Source organism: Fragaria vesca, linkage group LG6 (assembly GCF_000184155.1).
Source record: "Fragaria vesca subsp. vesca linkage group LG6, FraVesHawaii_1.0, whole genome shotgun sequence".
NCBI classification, from domain to species: domain Eukaryota; kingdom Viridiplantae; phylum Streptophyta; class Magnoliopsida; order Rosales; family Rosaceae; genus Fragaria; species Fragaria vesca.
Window position 1 is genome coordinate 22,659,924 of NC_020496.1, and position 26,635 is coordinate 22,686,558.

The 26,635-nt window shown below is 38.6% G+C and overlaps 5 protein-coding genes across 5 annotated transcripts; 1 reads left to right on the forward strand and 4 right to left on the reverse strand.

The window, feature by feature from the left end:
* Nucleotides 1-3,646: 3,646 nt before the first annotated feature.
* Nucleotides 3,647-6,682, reverse strand: LOC101311591 (indole-3-glycerol phosphate synthase, chloroplastic-like). The gene is made up of 8 exons (XM_004303529.1): nt 6,484-6,682; nt 6,159-6,398; nt 5,820-5,996; nt 5,614-5,688; nt 5,477-5,521; nt 5,224-5,388; nt 4,301-4,379; nt 3,647-4,036 (listed from the first exon to the last, which is right to left on the reverse strand). Exons 1-8 carry the CDS (start codon nt 6,604-6,606, stop codon nt 3,801-3,803), a joined length of 1,140 nt encoding a protein of 379 aa, XP_004303577.1. The 5' UTR covers nt 6,607-6,682; the 3' UTR covers nt 3,647-3,800.
* An 808-nt stretch (nt 6,683-7,490) lies between these two features.
* Nucleotides 7,491-11,260, reverse strand: LOC101310824 (ribulose-1,5 bisphosphate carboxylase/oxygenase large subunit N-methyltransferase, chloroplastic-like). The gene is made up of 12 exons (XM_004305634.1): nt 10,895-11,260; nt 10,642-10,805; nt 10,469-10,552; nt 10,297-10,354; nt 9,942-9,995; nt 9,420-9,491; nt 9,240-9,320; nt 8,860-9,032; nt 8,460-8,562; nt 8,260-8,391; nt 8,024-8,146; nt 7,491-7,866 (listed from the first exon to the last, which is right to left on the reverse strand). The coding sequence occupies exons 1-12, from the start codon at nt 11,258-11,260 to the stop codon at nt 7,780-7,782; spliced, it is 1,497 nt and encodes a 498-aa protein (XP_004305682.1). The 3' UTR covers nt 7,491-7,779.
* Nucleotides 11,261-12,604: 1,344 nt separating this feature from the next.
* Nucleotides 12,605-15,201, forward strand: LOC101311881. Its single transcript, XM_004303530.1, has 6 exons — nt 12,605-13,013; nt 13,601-13,746; nt 13,969-14,137; nt 14,412-14,510; nt 14,636-14,718; nt 14,797-15,201. The coding sequence occupies exons 1-6, from the start codon at nt 12,642-12,644 to the stop codon at nt 14,921-14,923; spliced, it is 996 nt and encodes a 331-aa protein (XP_004303578.1). The 5' UTR covers nt 12,605-12,641; the 3' UTR covers nt 14,924-15,201.
* Nucleotides 15,202-16,437: 1,236 nt separating this feature from the next.
* LOC101312171 (long chain acyl-CoA synthetase 8-like) lies at nt 16,438-20,530 on the reverse strand. The gene is made up of 12 exons (XM_004303531.1): nt 20,460-20,530; nt 19,752-20,314; nt 19,591-19,671; nt 19,191-19,460; nt 18,862-18,993; nt 18,610-18,783; nt 18,279-18,508; nt 17,916-18,033; nt 17,365-17,496; nt 17,156-17,290; nt 16,843-17,049; nt 16,438-16,745 (listed from the first exon to the last, which is right to left on the reverse strand). The coding sequence occupies exons 2-12, from the start codon at nt 20,295-20,297 to the stop codon at nt 16,581-16,583; spliced, it is 2,190 nt and encodes a 729-aa protein (XP_004303579.1). The 5' UTR covers nt 20,298-20,314; nt 20,460-20,530; the 3' UTR covers nt 16,438-16,580.
* Nucleotides 20,531-21,571: 1,041 nt separating this feature from the next.
* Nucleotides 21,572-24,133, reverse strand: LOC101312460 (RNA-binding protein Musashi homolog 2-like). Its single transcript, XM_004303532.1, has 6 exons — nt 24,012-24,133; nt 23,876-23,916; nt 23,594-23,757; nt 23,292-23,391; nt 23,027-23,196; nt 21,572-22,761 (listed from the first exon to the last, which is right to left on the reverse strand). Exons 1-6 carry the CDS (start codon nt 24,065-24,067, stop codon nt 22,219-22,221), a joined length of 1,074 nt encoding a protein of 357 aa, XP_004303580.1. The 5' UTR covers nt 24,068-24,133; the 3' UTR covers nt 21,572-22,218.
* Nucleotides 24,134-26,635: the final 2,502 nt, after the last annotated feature.

A 26,635-nucleotide genomic window follows, 5' to 3' on the forward strand; every position in this document is an offset into this window, starting at 1 on the left:
GAGCTCCTATGAGACCTGCATACCTCGAGGGAAGCCCAGATGTCTTTGGTGGAGCTTTGGAGCTGCATCGATCCAGGTTCAAGCGGAGGTAAGGAGCTCAGCTGAGGTTGAGGTTCGAAAAGGAGGAGTTTCCTTCTTCAATTGGTCGTTGTTTTGGAGAACAAAAGGTAATCTCGTCTCCTTGAACCACTGGGTTACTGTTGCTACGTTGTGGAGATTTTTCCTTGATAGTTTGGTTGCTAAAAGTGTTGTTGTGCTCTTGAATGTCGAGAACTTGGTGTTTTAGAAAATACGGGGAGGTTATGTGAAATTCCGACAAGAGGCCGGAATCCGGTAGAATATTCCGGCAAGTCGTTGAAATCCGAAGAAGCAGCAGATCCGGCAGAGAGCTGAGAAGGTAGTTCTCGAAGTTATTCTTCCTAACGCAAGTCGTATTTTTCCGGTTTAGTAAAATCTGTCATTTTAGGAAAGTTTCTATTTAAGGGGACTTTCCCTTTTTGGAAACTTTCCATTTATGGAAACCCGTTTGGGTGCCCTTAGTAAATTTAGGGTGAAGTTGTGTAGAGAGGAAATGAAGGAAATTGTTGGTATTGTTTGTGAGCATGTTGATCGTAGGGGATCATAAAATAATTTTGGAAGTATTTTAGTTGATGTGTGACTTTGATTCTAGGTTAAGGTTCATTCCGAATAAGTTACAGTTGCGAAGTTTTGTCGGAATTGATTATTAATATATGTTGGTCAATCCTGGTCAACCCAGGATACTTAGTCAATTTAAGAAGAAGTCGAATCAATGATTGTCAGATGTGGGATTGGCTAGAGAGTGTGATTAGTTGGAGGCAGCGCTCAAGGAGTATTGCGAGCATTGGAAGGCTAAGGCTTGATACTGTGAGTGGACTTTTGTTTTAAATAATATCCATGCAATGATTAATTTTTGAGCAATTTATTTTGTTGGAGCATTTGACGTCATTTTATTTTGACGATTTTATTTCTTTTGAAGAGTTACCGAAAATGGGATTTTCGGTGAATATAATTATATATTGATGAGGAGAGTATGTATATAAATGCTAGCTAGCTATATGTGTCTGTCCACCTTAATGGCGTAGCATATAGCCGCATTATAGTGTGACGTGAGCGTTGGACGTGAGCGTAGTAGCCCTATATGAGTGCTTAATTCATATAGGGGGTATGGACACATATTTATACACCCGTCTGTCCACCTTATTGGCGTAGTGTAGCACCGCATTAAGGCGTGACGTGAGCGTTGGACGCGAGCGTAGTAGCCCTATATAGACCCATGAATTTATATAGGGAGTATGGACGTGTGTAAATACATACATATATTTTAGCCTGAGAGGCTCTATTTTATAAAGCTTTGGAGACTAGCCGGAGCTAGTCGTGTTACTGTCAGTTTATGAGTTTGAGAGCTTTTGAGCTTGTTGCATGCATCATAATTTCTTTGGAAAATAATTGGGAATGCATAAATATTTTTATTGAATTCTGTTTTGTCCACTCACTCTAATGGTTTCAAATGTTTTCCCCTGGGCTTTTCGTTTTAAAAATGCCCAGCTTGCAGGTTAGTTTAGTTGAGGTCGGGCGTACTTGGAGTCGAGGCATAGTTCGTATTATAGCTTCCGCTTATTTGTTTTTCTATTTCTTTTGTTCCTTTTAGAGTTGCTCTGAGCCAATGAATTGTTTGATTTGGGATTTGGATTTTCAGAAGTGTTTGCAAGTATTATTAGGAAGGGTTGTCCATTTCTAAGGGAGGTTATGTCAAATTTTCGGTAAACTTTCCTTGGAGGTGGTCCCCGCAGGATTTACTTCGGGTTTCAGGGTGAAATTCAGGGTGGGTCCTGACACTTAAAGTCACAATTTTTCATCCAAATAGTCCTTATGGTTTTATTTTAATCTGAATAGTCTTTAAAGTCATGATTTTTTATCCAAATAGTCTTTCTGACAATTTTCTCAGTTAAAGGCCATAAGGACTATTTGGATGAAAAATCATAACTTTAAGGACTATTCAGATTAAAATAAAACCATAAGGACTAAACAGATGTCGACTTCAAACCACAAGGATTAAATAAATTTCGATTCATCTTTATTAGTTAATTCAACTTTTGAGCGGTTAAGATTATGATTTACATTGACAAAAGTATGTAAATAATAGAGAGTCCAAACACACACATACATACTAGTTCAGACGCAAGTTTTATCAGTGCAAGTGCTATGTGGGATCTCTGCAACCATCAATTTCATCTCTAGAGAAATTTTACTACATTAGAAATCGTGAGGTGCCTTTAAGAAAGCTGAAGGAGTTCGCCATGTAGAATCAGTTGACGTCGGATGAGACATCAAGACTTATGTCTCACCAAATAACCCATGTTTCTTTTCTTCTGAAGGGACTCGAGTGTCAGTCAATTAAAAGTTTAAATCTTTACAAGCTAGATAGCTCATCCTAAGAGGGTTTCAACAAGATTGTGAGTCATTCTTGGGTGGCCATTTTGGTTTAGAACCACAATGCAAGCTAAACAAGATCACCTAAATCCTAAATGTTGTAACAATTAATCGGAATGAAAGAAAACAAATGAAATAGAGATAATAGTCCCTTGACAATACTAGAAAATGAACCAGAACGATCGAAACCAAATATCACCTAGCTTATTCAAAACAGAGAAAAGAACCACTCAATTGCCTTCATAAGCACGTTGCTTCCATCACGTTCCATCATAATAGTCCATATCCAAGCACAGATACCCAAACCCAAGCCCATTTTCAAAAAACCTAGAAAGCCTTTCAAAACAAGCCCAACCTTCAGCCCAAATCCAAATAGTCGGGGAATATGCCTAAAAAAGAAATGCTAGTTTTAATTCAAAACTAGAACTTTGCGACGGCAATTTCACCGTCGCGAAGCATTAGTCGATGGCATCGCATTGATATTTATGACGACATTTTACAGTCGCAACATTCTTGCGACAACAAGGGTATAGCGTCGCTTGTAAGTTTGCTACTGAAAAATGTCATTGCAAATATCAATGGTAACGCCAACGACTACGGCGCATTGTCTTCGTCGGTCTGTCGTGACGGCAATTTCACTTTCCACTACGGCATTATGACGTGGCCAATTGAATATCTTTTTGTAGTGCACACCCAAAGGTTTGGGCACTCTCAGTCACAAGACCAAAGTCGTCGCCGTCAACATGCCGAGTCCAAGCCCAAATCTTTGCCTGCCCTTGACCTCCGGGCTCCGGAGTAAATCCTAGCCCCAAAATCGCTGCCACCAAAAGATTTGTGTAATACCATCGCCACTAGCAGCATCATCAATGTCATCCGAAATCACATCTAGAACCTAGCATAGAACCAGCCTGAAATTCTCATGACACCGCAAACCGCCGTAGTCAGGAGAAAAAGAGGCATTCACCGGCTACCCAACTCAAGATAAAAAGGAGGAAGACCGGTGGGTAGCCAAAACAGAGGTGATGGTACAGCCAGGAAACACAGAGGTGCATAACGAGATGCTAGGCTAAAAAGAGTCAAAATAGATAGTTGAGGATCTGAGTATGATCTGAATATGATCTTAGCCAAAATAAGGTCAAAAAGAGACTGTCAATGAAAAAGAAAAAGAATGATCGCAAGTTCACAATCATGTAACGCAGACAAATTATTCGACCATCTCTTCATTGAGGACAAGACAAAGTTACATGAAATATTTGCAGTTTAACCTGTTTTCAGGTCAAACTTCAGTCTTTGAGGCTTTAAGCCATTGAACAAGGCTGTGTATCTCCCTAATCTGTCTCATTCATATCTCACACAGAAATATCTCTACCAAAAAGTTGAGCTATTCCTTTCTTTGGGTCACTCTGTTTCACAATGGACTCTCCAACCAAAACCGCTTTAACACCAGCTTCTTGCACATAGGCAATGTCATCAGGAGTAAACAGCCCGGATTCTCCTACCACAATTATTCCTCTCTCACGGATCACTTCACCATGCTTTCCTTCAAGAAGCTTCTTTGTGTTACTAGTATCAACCTCAAATGTTTCTGCAGGCAAGCAATAGGAAGCTTATTATATGACAAAATAGATTTTATGGCTTAATCATCTTGCATATAAATCCAAGAAATGAAAAAATAACAAACTTTTAAATGATCAGTGCAATTGAAACAAAGAGTTACATAATACTTCTAATACTGACGTTGGCGCCATCCACGACAATATACATAAACAATCATGCTATTATTGAACATTGATACGTTAAGGTAACATGAAACAACAAGCATAAGCTAATTCACAGGACTTGGTTTTACCAAGATTGCGGTTGTTAATGCCAATTAACTCAATCCCCTCGATTCCAAGAACTCGGTCCATTTCTTTCTCATCATGCACCTGCAAAGTGTATCACAAGTCCAAATTAAGAAAATTCTCTGACCCACTTCAATTTGATCTAAATGAAAAAAAAAATAAAAATTAGAACTAATAGCAAAATCATTCACATCAACACATATGGAAGAAAAGGAGAATCTAAAGTTATCCTGAAATCAGAAACAAATGGAAGTACTGGCTTTGGAGTCTATGATAATGCTCCATAAGAGTAAACTAATTCAATCAATAAACTAAGAGTTGCAAACTAGCACACAACATGTAGCTAACGACTAGATATTGGGATGAGAAAAACGTGCTGCAACAGACACATCAACTCTGTATTTAAGCAGCTGAGAACAATCTCAGACATTTAAGAATAGTGACCCATATGCAACTCAAATAACAATATGTAGGTTTCTATATAGTAAAAACCTCAAAGCATCTTTAGCAATGCTAGCCATATTTGAGTTAAATTTTCGTCAAATTAGCTGAAATGTTATTTTGGCTAGCCAGTTTAGAAATGTGTATGCATCAATGCTTTCTATTTTAGCTAGCATTACATTAATATTATTTTTCAAATAAAGATCAAATAGTTTAAATGTATTTATATATCACCTAAAATATCTTAAAATGAATGTAATAAATTATAGCTAGCCTCATTTGAGTAGCTAGCGAGATAAATAGCTAAAAGTTATAATAGCTCAAGTTTGACTAGTCTGCTGGAGCTCCTAAAACATCTAGAAAAGCTAAACACGCTCTCTAAAATAGCTAAGGAGTCAAAGTAGAGAGTTTGCTAAAGATGCTCTCACAACCAGTAAACCTATTACAAAAATAAAGTATTTGAAGAAGAGCGGAGTAGAACTCAAACCTCAACAAGGGTAGCCATCTTAAGCTTCTTGCATATCTTAGTCATGTAACCGATATCAAGGTCCGGCAAAACAGCAGCAATCAAAAGAATAGCATCTGCCCCTTTAGCTCGAGCATAGTAGATTTGCCAAGCGTCAACAATAAATTCTTTGCACAACAGAGGACACTGCATATTTTTTTCAGTCAAAAACACAAACTTATACAAATACAACATGCTCGTATGCATGAAGACAATATTGATTTAAGGAACAAACCTGAACTCCAGCATTTCTTATAGCTACCATATTTTCATAACTTCCCTGTATTGATTAAGCCAAAAGAAAAGTCAGGTAAAACTACAAATTGTACCCTTGCTGGAATAAGAACAAAATTATCAAATTAAATTATCCACCTGAAAATACTTCTCATCTGCCAAAACACTAAGACAAGCAGCTCCCCCACTTTCATAAGCTTGGGCAATTTCAACCTATCAAAAGAGAGTTCACACCAATAAGACCTATTGTAACAAATAAGCAGATTAAAAGCTTCAAAACATAAATGTGTGTTTCGTTAAGTCTTAAAGATCAGGAACTGGGACAAAAAGCTGCCGACTTTTACCGGATCAAAATCTTCCCTCAAAACTCCTCTACTCGGAGAAGCCTTCTTCACTTCAGCTATCAAACCCGGCACTCCAGTTCTTTCATGGGCCGCCCTGAGCGCTCCAACGAAATCCCTAACAGGAGGAGCCTTCTCAAGGTCTTTCAACAACCTATGCAGAGGCTTCTTCTCTCTCCACTGAAAAATCACCAACATTTCAATCTTTTTAAACCACATTTCTAAAAAAATCAGCAGCCAAAAACAACACATTATTTGATAAAAACACTCGGATTTTCGCCAATTGTGCCCCAATTCCAACACAAGAAAACAAGTAAGTAAGAAGTAGGAAAACATATGTACCCTGGCGACTTCTTGGTCCTTGTGCCATATGATCTCCTCCAAGATATTCCTGGGAGTGTTGCCCTCATTCTCCAGTCGAAACTCGAAAGGCCCAACATAGTGCTTAGGCGGCCCAGTCGGCGGCCTCCTCCTGATCTTGATACCCTGCGCCGCAGCCACTTCGTTGTGGAACATCCCCACCTCCCACTCCTTAATTTTCAGCTCATCTTTCACCGGCTCCGATTCGCTAGCCATTGCAACCTAAACATCATCGAATCACACGTTGACTTACGATGGAATAAACTAAACAAATTAGAGTGATAAATTGGAGGATTCAAGCGCATACCTGCTGGGCGCGAACAACGGAGTAAGAAGGAAGAGAGAGCGAGACGGGTGTAGCGCCGGAGATGGAGCGGTTGGGTCTGCAAGTGAAGGAAGGGACGGACCTGATGGAAGCTAAACCCTCCATTAGGCGATAGAAGGGAGCTGAGATTTTGAGAGGAGGAGGGTGTCTGCTGCTACTTGGGGTGCTTTTGGCGCTTTGGCGCTGTGAGACTGGTGATTTGGTCAAAGATGGATTTTTGTATATCAAAATTTCAGGTAAGGATGCATTATTACTTTTTACTGTGAATAGTTTGTTTTTTTTTTACTGTGAATAGTTTGTTTTTTTTTTTGGCCATATTCATGGAATTCAACTGTGAACTTAATCTGCCCTTTTGTTACTATTCTAACTTGACTGGATATGTAGAAGAATTGGAAGGAGAAAGGGAATTTGGATATTCTTCCGTATTTACCATAATACCAAATTACCAACCAAGGAAAACCATTCTTTGTGATTCATTTCTTTGTAAGAATAGGTCTGGTGGTGTAATTAGGTACTTTTGGAAGAGTATTTGAGTATGAAATTTATTTCTTTTCTATAATGTCGGTTAATTGGATGATTGGACCGATCTAGTAGTCTGATCGCCTGATACAAGACTTTCTCTTCTCTTGGACCTCAATTATGTGTTTCGGCATAACCAGCTTTTGAATACAAAGCTCAATGCATAGTTGAAGGTTAGAAGCATTTCAGATGTGTCTAGGAAGCCTTTGAGATACTCTAACATTGTAAACGAAAATGTTTCGGCATATGTTTAAAGGAAATATAGCCTAATTGCCCTTGTAAAAAAATTATGTTTGTAAAATGCCTTATTGATGAATTGTACCATAATTTTTCTAAGTTTACTTCGTTAATTTGAATATTTGATAGAGAATATGTTTTGAATTCTGTCTAGTGTTGGACTATTCAGAAAATTTGAAATCAACCCTGAATGGTACATCTTGGATGAACTCTAGTCTATTACACACAAGTCATTGAACAGTACAAGAATGTGAATGTTGTAATACAATAGGAGAGTTCATGGCGGTTATATAATAACTACAATTAACTACAAAATACAAGGGTACAGTATAGCTTTGTTTTTCCCTTTGTTATTTGCATGTGAGGTAGAATTGCATCCTTTTGATCATTCATTTCTTCCAGATGATGGTAGCTGTTCTGATAAACTCATAAGTAATTTCACTGGATGTAAATTGAGCTAAGAGATCATCAGAAAATGGCTTACAGCGGCGAACCCAGGAGCAATCACAGTTGAGACTCTTCTCACTTAAACCACTTCCTGAACCCATTAAAGATCGTTAGAGCTCTCAGTTCACCCTTTCGTATATCCCTCAGTTGCCTTCTCAGAATCTGAAACCATAACAGCAAATAGATAAATAGAAACATGATAGCAGATTAGCTTGGAGATTTTCTTCTTAATTTCAAAGTTCAATGAAATCAAGTCCTCCACAATTTTCTGATATCACACTAGTTAGAATGATCAATCTTTCAGATGCAAAAGACTTACATATTGAGCACGGAATAAGATTTTCTGCTCGCTAGTAGACAAGTCCACTGCTAGCTGTTTCAGAAACAACCTTCGGTTTAGCTGCTTTGGAGATGTCACATCCAAATCCATTGAACCACTTGCCTGTTAACACATATCAACTGTATGAAACTCTTTCCTCCATCCTATCCAGAGACGATAGCATTATATGTGTTGTTATCGACAGACGTCGAAATTATCATACATTATGGTCTCACCTGTAAGAATTTGCTATACTTCGATATGCTAACTTCACAACTGTCCAATATGAACTGTAGTACTTCTTCTTCTATTTCAGGATATCTCAAATCCTTCTGGGTAGTAGATTTATTCGATGCTGCAGCAGCCATCTAAAAGCAAAGATATTTCAGATAGGTTCTACAATATACATTCAACAAGAATGCTAAAACTATCTCACCTCTTCAAATTGTTTGCTCATACTTGGAGGACTGACAGCTAAATAAGCAAATGCCATTAGCTCTGATGGCCAGCCAGTAATTCGTACAGGAAAACACTCTCTTCTGCTTAAAAGAATCATAATTTGGTACCCAGATTAGAACAAAAGGTACAACATAAAGGAGGAAAGAGTAAATTTTGAAATCATCTGCAAGGAGTCAGTTGAATGGGGGAATACAAAATGAAGTGAAGATAATTTGTCGATATCTTCTTCTGAGTTAACAGGAGGCTGAAAAAGAGTATTAAGTATGATTTCGCACTAGTTACCCAAAACTTGGCAATTTCTGCTGCCATTCTTAGGTGCAAGAAAGGCTTTAAAATGACTAAAATAGAACCTAAAGACCAAGATTTCAGGTACTCACGCTGATAGTCCATATTTTCTCAGAGCTTCCACCTTCTCCTCATAGCATTTGTCAGATTTCAGGAGTGACACTGATAACTCAACGGAATCACTAGGGTTGGCGCCCTTGCTTGGGACAAACCCATACGAAAGCAATAGCTCTCCATTCGATTTCTTCCCATAGGAAATAAAGACCTGAAAGTCATGAGCAGCAATCAATAGAGTTACTTGTTTGCATGGCACACATCCCTTATTTAAAGTCAAAATGTGTTGAAGAGATTGGCAGATAATGGTTAGCCTACAAACCTTAAATTTATGCTTTTCAGTTATTTCTTTTACAGTTTTGTCTATGAAAATCTACTTGATTTACAACTCCAGTTGTGAACAAGATTCAATATTTACCTGCTCACCTGGCTGGTATGGCCCGGCCGTTGTAAAAACAACTCCCTTGGATGATTGATCATAATCCAAAAACGTATCCACCTGCACCAGTCAAATTAAGATGCACATTGATTAAGGTTATGCAGATAATACAGATCATACTTTTGATCATTTGTATAAATAATAGTATCATCCACAAACCTCACAACTATGATTCAGCATATCTGCCCAAGGAACCAAGGCAACTTTCCCATCCATTGAGGGTAATCGAACCTGTGATTAGGAGATAAATGACTTATATGTCAAAAGTCTGCAAATTAATAATGTCGTTTAATACGAATTATTTCGAACATTATATAGGAAATATCTGGTAGTATTTTATCACCAGAGATACAGTTTCCAGTCATATAGTAAAAAAGTATATGTTTTCTTGAAGGATGTCAGACATTCTGACTCCTGGTGCTTAGACATCGCAGGAAGGCAAACAATCCTTCAATATTTTAGGCATGTTATAGACTTATAGTGCTCAGCTCAAGTAACTATAACATGGATGTCAAACACATAGAAACCTAGAAAGTTTTAAAATTGTTTCTCATATTCCTACTTAACACAATTTAATTTCACATGGATGTCAAACACCTAGAGTCCTAGAAGAATTTGACACAAAGTTTGTAGAAGCAGAAGCAAATTTACTAGAAATTATTGTTCGAGTAGTTTACTTACCAAACGTGAGAAAAGAATTCCAAATGACCATTTGAAGGTTTCTATGTTGAATACCTGTAAAATACGAGGAAGGACAATGATACACAGATCAAAACCAAACAAATGTGATCATATTTTGATAAGGATAGCTTTAGATTCATCTTCTGTGTGCCTTGGAGATATAAAAGGATGAGTACACTTAAGGAATTGTTAAACAGGTCAGATCGTCGATTGACGGTTGACCTTGCACTTTGAAAAAAGCAATGTCACAAAGCTTTTTGACAATATCAAAGAAGAGTGAGAACTTACTAGCATACATAACTAACATACACACACACAAAAATGCCTCAATTGTATTGTAATACAAGTTTGATACCTCTTCTGGAAATAAATCAGGGTGCTTTGAGAATATCCTAAGCCTTAGATCATTGTATCTGCACAAGAGATAGGACTAAGCAGTCAATGCAATAATTACAAAAATGCAACCTTGATTACAAATGAACAAACAAGCATAGAACAAATATTAAATAGCAAATGCAACGCCATACGTTCCGACAACATTAGTAACTCTTTCAATTGCCCTCTGCCTAATCTGCGATGCCTCCAAGTATCGATCAAGCTCTTCGCGGGTCCTGAAATGACATATAGAGGCTGTGGAAGTCTGAGATCACACTCATTAAATCTCAACCAATGAAACAAAGACTAGAAAGTGTCAACTTACCAATACAAAAGTGAATAAGGCTGCCTTGGCAAGGCATCTATATAGTTGCTCCATCTTGAAGACTTCAAGTAACTCGCTTCACTAATCAGATAGGTTGCTAGTAATGGCCAGTCTGGTACAGAGTTTTTCTTCATCACCTTACCAGCCTCCCTACATGTCCATTCCTAGCATTTCAAAAACCACAAGTTTCTTGCAATCAAAATGACATTAAAGATATTAACTTTCGCGGAGTTTTGTTTGCAAAAAATCTTACAGAGTCTGCAGTGATGAACAAAGAGGGAGGCACAAAGAGCAGCTTCTCTCCCTTTCTTATGTTCTTCAAAGCAACAAGGCCTCTCTCCCCCACATCAACTTTTTGGATGCCCATTTTCTGAGGTGGGAGGCCTGAGTCTGTCAGCCATTTCTGCAGAGCTGAAGCGTTTTCCAAGGAATCAATGTCACAGCCCCAAGGGATGTTCTGGGACACTGTAGCTTTGGTGGTGCTTTCAGTTGTGGAGATAGAACACTGAACTGGGTGTCTTTTGAAACTTGGTGGGTGTGACTGAAATGTATGGGTTTTGGGGTGTGAGTGGAAACTGGGTATGAGAGTGCTTTGCAAGATTCTTGAAACTTCAGCCATGGCTATCAAGGGACACCAAGTAAAAGAAGAAGGGAACCTTATCTCAGGGGTTTATATGGTTTGGGACTTGGGTTGTGGTCATTTTTTCAGTTATGGAACTCGCGGTTGTTAACTTGTTTTGTCGACTCCCTTAGTTTTACGAGAAATTTTATTCGTATATCCCTCCGAATAGATACATATCCTCATTTTATATATCTTAATTTTAAATTTTATATATATGTTGAATTACTAAAAGTGACATTTATATTAAAATAAAAATAACGTCAATTAAATAAACAAGTACACATATTGTTTCTCTCATTGCATGAAAGATTGCTCATTCATGACTGCTCATGATCCATGTAGCTTGATATTTGATAGTGAATCTAGATTAGATCATATGAGAGGGATAATAACCTTTGATTTTTTTTTTGTTATTTTTTTCAAAATAAATAAACATTTGTTGGATATAATCGTAGTACAAGAAGATATCAATGAACTTATTACATGCCCGTCAGACGGGTGAGATGGCAATCTTGATGAAAAAACAGTTATTTTCTTTTGTATAAAAAAAAAATCTTTAAAAAAAAGATAGATTGTTTATATGGTTATTGTGGACAAGGATAATTTTGGAAATTTTGGGTTGTGTATCTAGCAAAACATTAACGTGAAAAAAATAATAGATAATGTATTAAGTAAGAGATGTGTATTTAATATTTAGTAATATGTAAATAAAATTTCTCTTTTCTTTTTCTTTTTTTATCCTGGCAAAAAGTGCTTTGACTATTTTTACTAGCATCATCTCACCTATTCAGGAACATTATGAACAACATTGAGGTGCTGATATTCCGTGAGAGCAATCGAGCCCTACCAATGTAAGTTTTTCAATTGAAAAGTCAAGCATCCGGCAACCGATTCTCGTTCAAACAAGCGTCGAAACTTGTTTGATAACCTTAAAAAAAAAAAGTTGTTTAACTATGAAATTTACTTCAAATAAATGAACGAATACAGTAAGAGATAATATGTTCATGATCAATTGTTAATATATTTGATACAGTTGCATCTATAAGTTTGTTTATCATAACTTATATAGTTTGATAATGAGTCATGAGTCGTCACCCGATGTGGAGAGAGTTCGAATACATGAGTTGGTTACTTTTTCTTTATCCGATAGTCTTTCGTGAGTTAAACTAAACTCAAGATCTGTCACTTACTACGCACAAAATATGTCACTAGACCTACGGATGTTTCTCTGTTTGAAGGAAAAAAAAAAGGAAAAAAAGAAGAAGTGTGCTATAAACCGGCAGCGCATGGACTAAAGCTCAGCACACTGTTAAAAAGGCCCCCTGTTAAAAACATAAAGCTGGAATAGGAATATCCAAAATTTCACAGCTCCTACAACATGTTGTTGGCTAATGCCAACCTCATCTCCTGCAACTTCTCAACCTTCCCATCATCCCTTCCATCCAAAACTTCACTCCAAACCCAAAACCTCAAGCCCAGAATTCCTCACTCCAAAACAGCCTCAAAAGTTTCAACCTTTTCTAAACCCAATAGTAAAGCTTCAATCTTTACATTCCACAAGGGCCACCTTCAAATTTGTCACAGTACCTTGAATAGCCAGAAACCAGACGACCCAGTTCTGAATGAAGGTGAACCATTAGAGGTTGAAAATGGTGGTGATGAAAAGAACTGGACAACCTCAATTCTGCTATTTTTGTTGTGGGGGGCACTCATGTTCTACGTGTTCACTCTTTCTCCAAATCAGACCCCGGTAAATGTAGAATCAAGGTTTTTGAATATAGTAGTCCAGGTGTTATTCCTTAATATGATGAGGTATAATTTGATATATGTTTTGTTGAACTAGTTGTATTGCTTACTAAAGAGTAGGAGTAAAACATGAATGTATGCTACTGTTGTTCTTTAACTCTTGTTTTGTTTTTGTTTTTGTTTTTTTTTGACTAATATGCCTTTGGAAGGTTTGGATTACTTTCTTATTGGGAGGTTTAGAGTAATGTGTAAAAGAAACAAGTGAAAAATGTTTAAAGGTTGTTGCTTTGGAATTGGAGGAATAATTTCTGTATGAAAATGTTTGAGGATTCCTTGGTTGACTTGCATACCTAAACTGAATCATAGAGGTGCCTCATTGTGTATTGTGAACATGGACAAGCCAGTGATCCCTAGTAGTTTTTTTTATTGAACTATTTGTTAAACTAGTGAAGTGCTGTGAGACGATGAGAGGAAGTCTAATGGCATGTGAATTCCTTAATGTTCAATTGATCTTTGCATTTGGCCATAAAATATGCTTTTCAATCATCCCACATTTCATATTCTTAACATATGGCCTTTTCACTTTTTCAGTCAAGGGACATGTATTTCATAAAGAAACTCTTGAATTTGAAGGGAGATGATGGTTTTAAAATGAACCAAGTGCTTGTGTCTGTCTGGTACATCATGGGTTTGTGGCCTTTGCTATATAGCATGCTGCTGCTTCCAACAGGGAGAAGGTAGTGCTACTTTCTTTGGATTTTCTTTCAATGCTCTTACACACCTCCGGGCTCCCCGTTTTATTTATTTTTTATTCTGATTCTATGTATAGTGTATCTTTGATGAATCATGGAATTTCTCAGCCTTAATATACTATGTAAGTATGTAATCTCCAGTAGAAACCGGACTTGTTCATCAATGTTTCACAGTTAAGATCTGAGTATATATTCTTGTATGTGCAGCTCAAAAAGCAGCATTCCTGTCTGGCCCTTCTTAATACTTTCATGCTTTGGTGGAGCATATGCCCTTCTTCCCTATTTTGTACTTTGGAAACCACCACCACCTACTGTTGATGAAAGTGAGCTTGGAAGATGGCCTCTCAACTTCCTAGAATCTAAATTAACTGCTGGGGTGAGAATTGCTGCAGCTTTTAAGTTAATCAATGTCTAGGTTAAAACATGGAAGTCTGTAGAGTTACTCCATGGCTAACTAAAAACCCCTAACTACTTTACAAGCAAACCATAGCTCTCAAATGCTCCCTTCAGCCTGATCTGGAATTAAATCTTCATGAAACTGAAATTCATTTGCATAATGTCCTTGATTAACATCTGTATCAGTGATGGTCAAAATATGTAGCATCTTTTTATTTGTTTTGGAAAATGCAAGTAACTCCATTACGCATCAGATTGCACTTGCTGCAGGGCTGGGAATAGTCATTTATGCAGGTCTAGCGAGTGGGGCTGACTGGAATGAATATTACCAGTACTTCAATGAAAGTAAATTTGTAAGTCACTCGACCAATTACATAGTTCTTATATATTGTCATAGTTTCCCACATATTTGAGAAGTATCGTATTTGGAGTTGAGGGATTTCTCTAAACGTACCACATTGGAACCCTAATGATGCAGATCCATGTCATGAGCCTTGATTTCACCCTACTATCTGCATTTGCTCCATTTTGGGTTTACAATGATATGACTTCACGAAAACGGTAATCCTGGTGCTGTTATATGTTTGTGTTAAAATCAAGGTCTAACCCTAAAATATTCTGACACATAATTTTCTGCAGGTTTGACAAAGGCTCTTGGCTTCTGCCTTTGTCAGTGGTGCCATTTCTAGGCCCTGCTTTGTACCTCATCTTACGACCATCACTCTCAACGAAACCTAACTCACTGAGCCCTGCTGAGCCAGAATAGAAATTAAGATCTTTGTGTCAGTATCATATGCATAAAGATTACATCACAGATAGGGAATGGAATGCAAACCGTCATACAGATGTGGAGATCCCAGTCATGAAAGAGGCTTGAGATTTCATATCCCAGCTAGGCAGCTATAGCATCCTTGTGGGTGTGCTTAAATGACAAAATACACTGTATTTAGCTTCTTATAGAACTCGAACCCTTTCAAAGCTTGGTGTGTAGCTAAGAACACCAAAGATTAGAAATTTCTACAAAAGCTGCATGTTGTAACTTAAGTACTGTTAAACAGCAATGGTTACAGATGTGAGCATCTATGCTTTTTCTTCCCCATAGTGAATGTCATTATGCTTACTCTTAGGTAGTTACAACTGAATGTGCAGTATTTGAAGACTTAGAAGTACTTGTATATTATTCGCTCAGATCATATCAACATGCTCCCTTTTACATGCAACTGAAAATAGCAACTTGAATCAGTGGGATTACAAAACAAATTAAACTAACATATATCTTATTATCACAATTGAAGCAGCACAACTAGAGAAAAGAAACGAGCTAAACTTTCACGCATACCCTAAACCCTACACCCTGAAACAAAACAAGAAGAAAACTATAACACCCCAATCCCACAGTATCCGTATACTACGTATAAAGTTCAATCCCTCCATATTCAGAGTAATGTATTATGCACCGTACCAGCATAGTACATACCAAAGAGGGTTTGGTACCATTTAAACTATGCCTATGAAAATCGAGCTTAATTTGGTATCTGATGGATCATTTCTCCACGTTGCTACTCTACTACAACACCTTTGGAGTTTCCGTTCTACAGTAGTACACCCTCATTCGTCATTACTATCGAGACCTAAGTACATATAGGGGTAGGTAACTTGAGCCGCAGGCAATATATCCAGCATTATTTCAATGTGATGGATATGGCTCTGAAGTCTGAACTATAAAACCTGTTAAATGGAATAGGAGTAGCTCCTGTATAATATCACTGGCGTGGTAGTTGCTTTTGATGCATACATATCTGTTAGTTGTTTTGGTACACATCTGAGACTTGCATCATACCCACATCGATATGTAGATCATTGCATCAATTATCAACAAAAGAAATAAGATCACCAACGACCCTATTATCATAAAGACTTCGACACCTTTTGATTCAAAGCCAATGCTAGGATTATGATCACCAAGGATATGTAGGTATAATTTGATGATGTAGCACACAAAATCATAAATCGCATGAGAATTGATTATCATGATGTTGCAGTGGATGATTCTCCATGTTAATACTCTGCTGGGCTATCCGGCCCCTTTGCAGTTTCCGTTCACTGTTTGGCTGCCGGAGATATGCTCAGAACAATACTGAAAATACCTTCTAACATCAGTTAAGAACGATTCATAGACTGATTGAGAAACTGGAAATATACATGCATCGACAACAACACCAGCTTACGGGTTTTTTTTTTTTTTTAAAGTATTAAAAAAAAAAAAGTAGAACCATCACCAGCATGATACAAGTGGAAGAGAACATCTTTAGAACAAAAGAATACGGGTACATTTAGAGATCAGTATGATCTGTCATTAAAAATGTTTGAGATTTAGACCACTATCATTAGTTGCCTACACAACTCAAACCCATAGAACTTTATCAACCATACAACTTTTCAATCTCACTTTTGAACTTGGCCTTGATCTGTTCCCTCTTGATCTTGAGAGCAGCAGTAACCAACCCAGATTCGGGTGTCCATGGCTCAGGAGCCAAATAAATCTTTCCAGGAAGTTCGAACTTGTCCAGTTTTGCTTCTTTTGCTATCTACATGACAAAAGATGAAAAATGACAAATTTAGATATTGAGGGGAAAGCTCTGAACTATCGGAAATCATTAAGTAGATAAAGAAAGATTCATGGACCTTGGAGAGGGATTGCTGGACCTCACTAACTGCTTCACCTTTTGCACACAGCTCAGAAAAATCATTGTACTTGATCCCAGCTTGCTGAGCCCACTGCTCCAGGGCTCCACGCGCAGGGACAACGATAGCTACACAGTAGTTGTGGAAGGGGTCTGCAAATACCATGATATTGTCCACATAATTACTGTTTATTAATGCCGCCTCAACCTGCACCGATGCCATGACCAACGTCGTTAACATCCCTGAAGAAGCTACAGTTTATTATGTCCAGCAACATTATTCTATAGAAATGGCACAGTAAAATCTATAACACCTTTCCGAGTGAGATGTACTCTCCATGCTGAAGTTTAACAATATCCTTTTTCCTATCTATAATTTCGAGGCATCCATCAGGATGGAACATTCCAATGTCACCAGTATAAAACCAGCGCATGCCATTCTCGTCAACCTATAGTGTCCATGAAATCATCAATATCACAAACCAATAAAAATAACATATACAGCCGAAGTTAGAAAACTCACCTTGTACACCTCGTCAGTCTTCTCTTGATTATTGAAGTACCCAGCAGTTACACTAGGTCCCCCAATTACAATCTCCCCACGAGGCATTGGCCTGTCAGATGGCAAGTATCCACCTTCTTTCCAAGAAACAAGCTGCATAAATAAAGGATACGTTCTTTTATATTGAAACGCTTTAAATCCAATAACGTACAACCATGAGTCCCTTGTCACATTTTCAATATCATCCTGTCTTCTCATGGTCAGTGAAACTTGCAAAAGTTTATTAGAGTTGGCATATAAACTATTCAGAAATGTTAACCACATCAATCACTTCCCAAGAAAATAATGCTCAACCACCTTTAGATGTAAATCCAACGGTGGAGTGAATTATTATTATTAAGTTGAGTTTGTTTTGTATTCCACCGTGGGATTTACATCCAAAGGTGATTGAGCATCTTTTCTTTGGTCAGCAACTGACCTGGAAAACAAACCACTGATAGATTGTTAGTCTTAGAAAAACATCTTGATTTGATCATAAATCACCTAATTTTTTTTTCTCAAATATAAGATACCTTGACGTAGCAACAAGGCAAGGGTGGGCCAACACGGCCCACTGTTGTGTCATCCGCCTCAGAAAACGTAGCTCCAGCAAATGTTTCCGTCAAGCCATATGCCTGCCCGATTGGAGCCCTGTTTAGAAACAAACAGCTTGCAAAATTAAATAAATGTATGCCTAATTAGGACCAACACTGTGAAAGAAGGAATTAGACTTTATAAATGTGTATCAACTGATTTAACTGTTCTTGAGTACATAATGAGATGCAGAAGGATGCTATGTCATTTTCTAATTTTTATAATCATGATTGTAGTATTATAATCAGCTACCACCATGGAAATGCAAAACCATAGTCATCTACAGCCTAGAAAACAATTACCCCATGCAGATATTGATGAAGCGTTGTGAATCAGCAGATAAAGGAGCTCCACCACAGAGCATAAAGCGGAGGCGGCCTCCAAGCCCTAGACGTATAACTTTAAAGACAAGGTTATCCCAAAACAATTTTTCCAGACCCCAAGCGCCAAACCAGCTTCCTTCTACAGCAGGCAGTCGCCGTTTAAATCCAATGTCAAAAAGTTTCTTTGCTATCCCCCCTTTCTCCTCAACCTACAATACATCATAGCTATTAGTATAGAAAGAATCCCCAACCTAAACTAATGCACAAATAAATAAAATCACAGGCAAGGTGACTCAGATCCACTTCTTACCTTTTTAAAGACTGCATCTCGAATACGATCTATAATAGCAGGAACTGTAGTCATGAGAGTCGGCTTCAACACAGAAACGTCTCCCTTGGTTCCTTTCTTAATTTTATTTGAAGTGTCTGTTAACGTCAATGCGGAACCATAACCAACTTTAACACCTGAAGCCATCATCACAGACTGGACAACAACAATATTAAAAATTTCCCCAGAAATTGTACAGAAATTAGTATAAGACAACTTTCCAATCAAACTTACCTCTGCGGCCAATTCAAAAACATGAGCTAAGGGCAAGTATGCTAAGTATGTATCAGTGCCACCCAGATGTGGAATCACTGTCATAACAGCTGCAGTAGTGGCTACGATATTGCCATGAGTTATCATTACTCCCTGTATCATTGCCAGCTCACGATGTTAAAAGGAATACAGCATTCCGTTTTAGTATCAACTAATGCTGTTATGAATTATTCAACTTTCAACTAACAATAGAATAACCAAAAATATTAAACATGTCATTTGAATCTGCGTTACTTCTGTAGCCAACAAAAGATATGCAACTAGAAAAAGGGAGATAAAGGGAAACAAACCTTTGGTAGACCTGTACTGCCGCTCGTATACATGATAACAGCGACATTGTTCTTTGAAGGTAAACGTGGATGAACAGGAGTTTCTTGTCCAAGTTTCTCAACTTCAGAAATGGATTTGACTGTCCAATTGCTAGTACTTTCACATTCTTTAGCATCTGAACTTCCCTCGTCGTCAAAATAAACTACATTTTTAATGCTGGTTAGGCTTGAGCTTATGGCAGCCAGCTTTTTCAACTGCTTTGTTTCACATATCAATGTTGATACTTGAGTCTGCCAAAAACAGAAAAGCTTAAATGAGGACTATCCATGTTCTCTGTCCTTGATATATTGTTAAATTGTAGCAACAGAGCACAATTTGTTTAACACTTTAGTATGAAGAAGTAAGTGGTTGGCAACAAACCTCATTCAGCGAGTGGATTAGGGCATCGTCACCTAGCGAAGAATAGATAGTAACAACAGTAATATTCTGCCGGAAGCACCCCTGGAACAGAAAAAACCAACTCTTTCAACAACAACAGCAGAAACCAGAGCGCATGGTTATTAAAAAGTTGAAGAGTGTACCTGAAAGGCTATAAACCACTCCGCGCAGGTGTCAGCAAAAATTGCAGCACGGGTATCCACATTATGACCCAACTTAATAAGGCCAGACGCAAAGTTGCTAGCCCGATCAAATACTTGTTTGTATGTTTGCCATTCATAATCTCCCAAATGAAGTTTCTCAAACTTCTTGCCATTGCTAGCCGTGACAAATTCCCTCCCGATCAACTTCCTGGTTCCAAGAAACTGATTCTGCGCGAACTTGTTACAAGATTTCTCAAACAAGGCTGGCACAGTTGTGGCCTCGCTATCAGGAGACTCAATCAAGTCAGTAACACGAACATTGCGCATCGCATAACCTTCCTCACCACCGACTTGCACAGGAACTCCTCGGTGCTTCCTCTTCTTTCCCAAGAACACAGTTGACAGCAACACGGGTATAAGCACGGCAACAATAACAGCACCCAATATCCCAAAGGTTCCATAGCCTTTCAGAATTGACAAGTAATCACCAGCACCCAAATTTTGTTTTACCTGTGAGTTCATGACGCTCCCTTCAGTATGCTCCATGGACCCAACAATACTACCTGCAATAAATGACGTATAAATCAGCAGAATATATATATATAAATCCACACAAATCCATGTTCATCATCACCAACCATAGAAAAGAACAAGATCATCAATCAAAAACAAATGAAATCCAAGAACAAAAAGAGGGAAAAGAATCACCTGATGCTTCAAAACTAGGATTAGAATTGAGCTGGTTGTCGCTGTGTGTGAGCTTGCTTGTTGATCTTTGTTTGTTTGAGGAAAGTAATACTACTCGAACATTTGTGGAACACGTGTGGGGGTACAAGAAGAATCGATTATGTGAGAACGACTGTACGGATGCACCGTATGGGCGTATGGCATTACGACACTAGTACCAGTTTAGGGTTATTTTCGGTGATTCGCCTCCTTTTCCTCTTCCTCGTGTTACGACAAGGGAACCGTATCCAGAATTTAATTATCAAAAAGCCTAATCGTCTGACACGTGGGGCCAGATGTAATGAGTCACCTGGCATCTGGGTCCGCTTGCGAGGCTTCGTTACTTCCGTGATGGACGATTCATGATTCTCCACGTCTGTTTCTTTTTTTTTGTTCGTTTCTTCTATTCGGAGTTTCTCCTTTTGGCCGCCAAAGAATGTATAAAATATGTCGGCTATTTTGCCAAATTTACGTCACCATCGTCAGGTCACACCAGTCTTCACCTATAGATTTTCACACAAGAATTTACAAACCAGAAAAAATCTAATATTTATAAAAATTCTGAATGCGTTTACAATTTTTAGTTCTTAAAATTTACACAATTTTCTGAAATGTGATTTCCCTATTCCATCTTATGAAGATGTTAAAAATGTTGATTGATGGCTCAAATCAGAGTGAAACGTCCCTCGAACAGTTTTGTGTCCGGAACTTGCTGGATGTGCACCTCAACAACTTGAGAATGTAGCCTGGTGATTTAACTTGATTTAACAAACTCAATTTCAAAACTGCAGGGAACTGATGCAGCAATCTTCGTCTTGCACTCTTAACAACACATGGAGGAGATAGAGCAGCACTGCTGTGTCTAGGAGTGGAGCTTTCTCTATATCCCTCTGGTGCACTTCATGAGGAAGCCTCTTGATTAGAAGGTGCCGAGTCATGAGAAGACTTGAGCCGCAAGTGATGCTCCAGCTCTTTCGCACAGGCCTCATCGGCCTTCTTTTAAGGAGGAAGTATAACCATCAAGTGAAGTTCCCCAAGCATCTTTGGAAGGTATATACTTTCAATACCTAATGGTTGTTTGTAATTAATCAGAACCGTGAGTTGGCAAAGTGGAAAACTAAGGGAGATATCGGTCCTGTTTCCTTACGTCATTAACTCATTATGCAACCACAACCATCAGTGGAAACCCTCGCAACTAACAATCTGAAACTGTTGACTTCAACAAAACAAAACAAAATCTGAAACTGTAAACAAGTCATCTATATGGAACTAGTTACCAACAGAAGAAGACAATGGTAACAGTACTTCAAATCATAGCTTAGCTTTAAAGAACCCACTATATGCATATTATCAATCTAAATTTGGGGTCCTTATGAAGAAGACCTGACCTGTGTGGACATGAAAAACTATTTCACTACTTATCTTAAAGCCGTACACACTCTTAAGAAAAGAAAGATAATATCCAACTGAAAAAAAAATAAATCACACACAAAGCATTTGAAAACAAATGAATATCAGAACACAAACTACACTAGGTTGATTTAAGCATCTTCTAACTGTCAATAGGACAACAGAAAACATATGACTAATAATGGCAAAGTCTTCTAAGTTGATGATGATCTAAACTTGCAACCAGGAGAAACTAGTGATTCATCTGCTCTTCTAGCTAGTGCCTCTTGATGTAGTGCCTAGGGACAACAGAACCAGCAAGCAACTTCTATATGAAAGCTTAGACATAATTCTACCTTCCGTAAGGGTGGTAACGACTACTGCCGCCATAACCTGCCCTAGTAGCTCCATACATGCCTCGTGGTCCTTCATAACTAGCACCAGGTCCTGAATCGTAACCATCACCCGAGCCTGACCCAGCATAACTTCCATAGCCCCTAGCTTCACGCCCATATGCACCTAACCCGCTACCACCATATCCCCCACCACCACCAAGCCCTCCACGATAGGAGGAAAATCTACTAGGATACCCAAATGAAGAATCTCCATGATAACCAGGAAAAGGACCACCTCTGATACCCTCAAAACCAACACCAGCATCATTAGCATCTGAATAACCATTGTAATCATCAAACCTACTGCCAAATTCTCCATGTGACCTATAGGAAGGAGGGCCATAAGAAGGAAGGCCATAACCACCAGGGCCATAACCACTATATGTGTTGCCGACTAAATCATAACTAGCAGGGTATGGGTGTGGCCTAGAGTCTCTACTGAAGGCAGGAACATGAGCAGGGTTTGAGGCCTTCTTCGGTTCAGCCTTCTTGATCTCAACCTACAATAAAGAAGTGAGTTAACCTAATCTCTTACTTACCACTTATTCGTGAGACCTGGACTTAGGTAGAGAGAAAACAACCCTGCACTCAAGTCCACTTATGTAGAAATGCGGAATGCAAAAGTGGTGTAAAACTTTCATGAGAAAAATACATGTGCTTACAATTAGGGGGATACTTAAAAGTAAAACCTTTCAATGTTGCTTTATACAAAATATGTGCGTAATATACACCCAACACCATCAAAGACCATTGCCAAAAACTCACCTGTGTTCCATCCATATCAATTTTATTTCCATTAGCCAGCAAATTATCAACAACTTTTTCGCTCTCGAATACAACAAATCCAAACCCTCGAGAGCGGTTTGTGGCATGCTCACGTATGATCTGATGCTCCTCCACATTACCAAACTTTGAAAAGAAATCTTTCAACTCATCTGATGATCGGAGACAAAAAAAACCATCAACCAGTTGTGCAACAGAAATTAAACCACCACAAACAACATCCACTACCAAAAGATAACACACAAACCTTCAGTAACAGTTCTCGGAATCCCGCCTACAAAAACTTTCTTAGTCTTGAAATCGTTGGCTTGACCAGCACCTTTCGGAATGGTTCTCTTTATCTCAACCTGGTCAAAAATCCATGTCAAATTCTCAAACAATCTTCTTTAACTAACTGAAACTCATTTCTCCTAATTGAACATGATAAAAACATAAAGAAAGCTGAAAAGAAATCTTTCAACTCATGCTAAAAACAATCTTCTTTAACTAACCGAAACTACTTACAACGCCTAATCCAATCGTAACCAACATAAAGAAGCAGAAAATTACCTGCTTGTCATTGATGACGTGAGTCTCTTGAATAACCTGGTCAACAACAGAAGGATCCGAATAGGTTATGAAGCCGAAACCTCTCGGAAGCCCCGTTTGGCGGTCCTTCATGATCACAGAGTCGATTATCTCCCCATACTTCTCGAAATACTTAATGAACGTCTCTGCAACCAGATCATACAACATATATTTCAGTAAAATCGAAAAAACCCTAATCAAAATCTAAAGGCCGTTACGAAACGCCAAACCATCCAAGCATCAAAATCGGAAGTCCAATCTTACCAAGGGTGGTGTTCTTGGCCAAGCCTCCGATGAATATCTTGCTGCAAAAACAAGAATGACAGAATCGATTAGCTTTTTGTTCAGGTTTGGATGATTAGAGAGAGATAAGAGAGAGAGAAGAGAGAAGAGAGCTGACCCGGGGCTAGCGCCGTCGCCGGAGTGAGGGTTGTAGTCGCCTTTCTTGGAAGCCATGTCGGTTTTAGCGGTGGAGGATTTTGAGAGAGAGAGAGAGAGGTGTGGAAGCGATTTTAGGTTTTTGGAGGCAATCCGGTAAATAAAGAGCGGCTGTTTTTATAGAGGCGGATGCTTTATTATTTACCGGGTCGGTGTAATTGAGAGGGTCGGTTTTAGAGGGTTTAACTGTAGAGGCTGGGCTTTGCTCAATTGGTATTGGGCTTGGGTTCAGGAATAGAGCAACGTGGTTTGGGCCTGCTAATGAATTGGTCTACCCGGTCTTCCCTATTTTCTTTGTTGACAAGTGACAGAAGTCGCGGGTTATTGAAAAAAAAAGTGACAGAAGTCGGACATGGTGCGCCTTTCCGGTGATTCTTGTGGTTTCATTCCTGATAGGCCGGTAACCACACATAAACAGTAACTTAGTCAGACTACACTAAAACAATGCTAGCAAAACACTACCAAATATGAAAATGAAAGAGTTTACTTGTCTCGACCCGAATCAAAAATATCAGAGATTCCAAACAATATAGTACTTGGTGTCTACCATGTCCTTAACGCAAACACACGAGTGACCACCAATCCACTCCCTTGTTCTTGGAGGCTCGACGTCCCAATCGGCACACTTTGAGCCGGGCATGTACAATGTACGATTGGTTTATGTTTATGTCTCACCATACCTATTCCTAAGAGAGCCACTATTCTTATGTTTTCCTATGTTTCTACCAAAAGTCGATATAAAAGTAAACTAAACAACTACTACTTGCCTGGAGCTATCACTTGATTTGCTTGCCCATTAGTCTTAAAACAATTATAAAAGAGGGGGATAACACAGACTAGTATATTGGTGATTAGTCAACCCAAGATCCACCTAACTAATCATGCAGTATAGAAAGTTAATCCAAAGCGAGTGAATGATTGATTCGTTTATGACCTTCTTTGGTAGTAATACAAATGCTAATCATGTAGAAACACAATGCTAATGGATTGCATTAGCACAGTATCCTTGTATCGTGACCACGTACCAAATTGGAATGGTCTCATTTGGCATCATGGTGATCCCTTTTTACTACTCGAGTATATTCGAATGGCAAGAACCGTCATTGGTATAGTTTAGCTTATGTATAGTTTAACCGTCATTGGCAAGAACCTTTCTGGTTCACCTACTCTATTGCAAATGAAGCACACTAATATTTTGCATTATGCATAGATTTTCTGTTTCATTATGGGGTACCATGACATTTTGCCCTATTGGGGAATAACATCTTAATTTTATCCTCTCTTTTAAGTTTTAACAAATGCGGAAGAAGAATCAACGATTAAAGAGACTATAATTAGATAAATTTCAAACTCTAATCAAATACTTTTTAATTTTCACGTAAGAAAAATCAACGATTAAAGAGACTATGATTAGATAAAGCCCAAACTCTAATCAAACAATTTAAAATTTTCACGCGCAATATATAATTGAGAATCACAATTTATCCTTATAAATAGCAAACATAACAACTAATTTCACTATGTAAAAAAAAAAAGAAAAACAACTAATTTCACTCTCTACTGTAACCCAAAATTACTATATTGAATTGATATTATGACTCAAACCATAAAAGGTCATTACATTTCGTCCCTATACCAACTACGGGTAAATAAAAAGTTTGTAATTCAAGATCATATTGATACATATTTGAGGTTTAGCAAAGATCATTACATGTCGTACCAGGTCTTCTTCCTACCCTTGCTACTGGGGCTAAGAGGTTTTGTCACATCCCGACCCTTATATTTTTACCTTATTTACTAGCGTGATTATAATAAGAATTTTACCGTCTCGATCATTGAGTAAATAGTTTAATTGGTCCCTAGAGGGGTTTCGGGGACGATTATGTGCGGAGGATTATTCGTATGAGGAAAATACGATGACGGTAAAAATAGTAAATTTTAGCTAGTAAAAGGTAATTTTTATTCGGGTATTATTTTTCGGGGTGTTGAATTTTGGAATTATGGGTTAAAAGGGGTGTTGGGTCGGCTGGGCCGAGCCCAACCCATTTCTTCTTCTTTCTCTTCTCCCTCCCTCCCGATTTTTTCTTCTCCTCCCACCTGATTTTCTTCTCTCTACACCCAGCAAACTTCCGGCCGTCCTCCCGCCGCCGTCCGACCTCCGTTCGCCGCCGGACCGGTCCCGTTCGGTCGGTCTCCCTCCCAGCTTCCATTCTAGGCCGGTAGCAGCCCCCCTAGCGCCGCCGTGAGTGAGCGGTGCCGCCCGTAAGGTCCGACTGTCCAAACCTTCCCTTCGCCGGAACTTCCTCCTCCGGCCACCAATCCGGGCAAGCTTGGTATGGTTTTGTAGCCCTCCAACCCAGCAACCTTGCCCTAAAAGGACTCACTCCCTCTTGAGCTAGGTAAGGAGAAATTTGAGGTGGAAGTTTTATGGTGTTTTTGATGTTTTTAGTCGATTGCCCTAGTTAGGCTTGGAATTGGTGTTTGTGCTAGTTATGAAAGTTGTAGAGCTTGATGAGAGGAAGATGCTGTTAAAATTTCATAGGTTTTGAGGTCGCCGGAATTGACCTCCGGCCGCCGCTGCCGGCG

What these genes read in the sequence shown, in the direction of transcription:
- LOC101312171 (XM_004303531.1), bottom strand. Translation starts at nt 20,297, where the DNA reads ATGGAGCATACTGAAGGGAGCGTCATGAACTCACAGGTAAAACAAAAT. An exon ending in AGTGGTTTATAGCCTTTCAG is followed by an intron (nt 19,672 to 19,751) that starts GTACACTCTTCA and finishes TTTCTGTTCCAG; the next exon opens with GGGTGCTTCCGGCAGAATAT. An exon ending in AGTACATCTCACTCGGAAAG is followed by an intron (nt 17,050 to 17,155) that starts GTGTTATAGATT and finishes GCATCGGTGCAG; the next exon opens with GTTGAGGCGGCATTAATAAA.
- LOC101312460 (XM_004303532.1), bottom strand. Translation starts at nt 24,067, where the DNA reads ATGGCTTCCAAGAAAGGCGACTACAACCCTCACTCCGGCGACGGCGCT. An exon ending in GGCGACGGCGCTAGCCCCGG is followed by an intron (nt 23,917 to 24,011) that starts GTCAGCTCTCTT and finishes TTGTTTTTGCAG; the next exon opens with CAAGATATTCATCGGAGGCT. An exon ending in ACGTCATCAATGACAAGCAG is followed by an intron (nt 23,392 to 23,593) that starts GTAATTTTCTGC and finishes ATTTTTGACCAG; the next exon opens with GTTGAGATAAAGAGAACCAT.
- LOC101311591 (XM_004303529.1), bottom strand. Translation starts at nt 6,606, where the DNA reads ATGGAGGGTTTAGCTTCCATCAGGTCCGTCCCTTCCTTCACTTGCAGA. An exon ending in CCGTTGTTCGCGCCCAGCAG is followed by an intron (nt 6,399 to 6,483) that starts GTATGCGCTTGA and finishes GATGATGTTTAG; the next exon opens with GTTGCAATGGCTAGCGAATC. An exon ending in CAGATGAGAAGTATTTTCAG is followed by an intron (nt 5,522 to 5,613) that starts GTGGATAATTTA and finishes TAATCAATACAG; the next exon opens with GGAAGTTATGAAAATATGGT.
- LOC101311881 (XM_004303530.1), top strand. Translation starts at nt 12,642, where the DNA reads ATGTTGTTGGCTAATGCCAACCTCATCTCCTGCAACTTCTCAACCTTC. An exon ending in TTTCTCCAAATCAGACCCCG is followed by an intron (nt 13,014 to 13,600) that starts GTAAATGTAGAA and finishes TCACTTTTTCAG; the next exon opens with TCAAGGGACATGTATTTCAT. An exon ending in ACTTCAATGAAAGTAAATTT is followed by an intron (nt 14,511 to 14,635) that starts GTAAGTCACTCG and finishes CTAATGATGCAG; the next exon opens with ATCCATGTCATGAGCCTTGA.
- LOC101310824 (XM_004305634.1), bottom strand. Translation starts at nt 11,260, where the DNA reads ATGGCTGAAGTTTCAAGAATCTTGCAAAGCACTCTCATACCCAGTTTC. An exon ending in TGCTGAATCATAGTTGTGAG is followed by an intron (nt 9,321 to 9,419) that starts GTTTGTGGATGA and finishes TGACTGGTGCAG; the next exon opens with GTGGATACGTTTTTGGATTA. An exon ending in TGAGCAAACAATTTGAAGAG is followed by an intron (nt 8,392 to 8,459) that starts GTGAGATAGTTT and finishes CTTTGCTTTTAG; the next exon opens with ATGGCTGCTGCAGCATCGAA.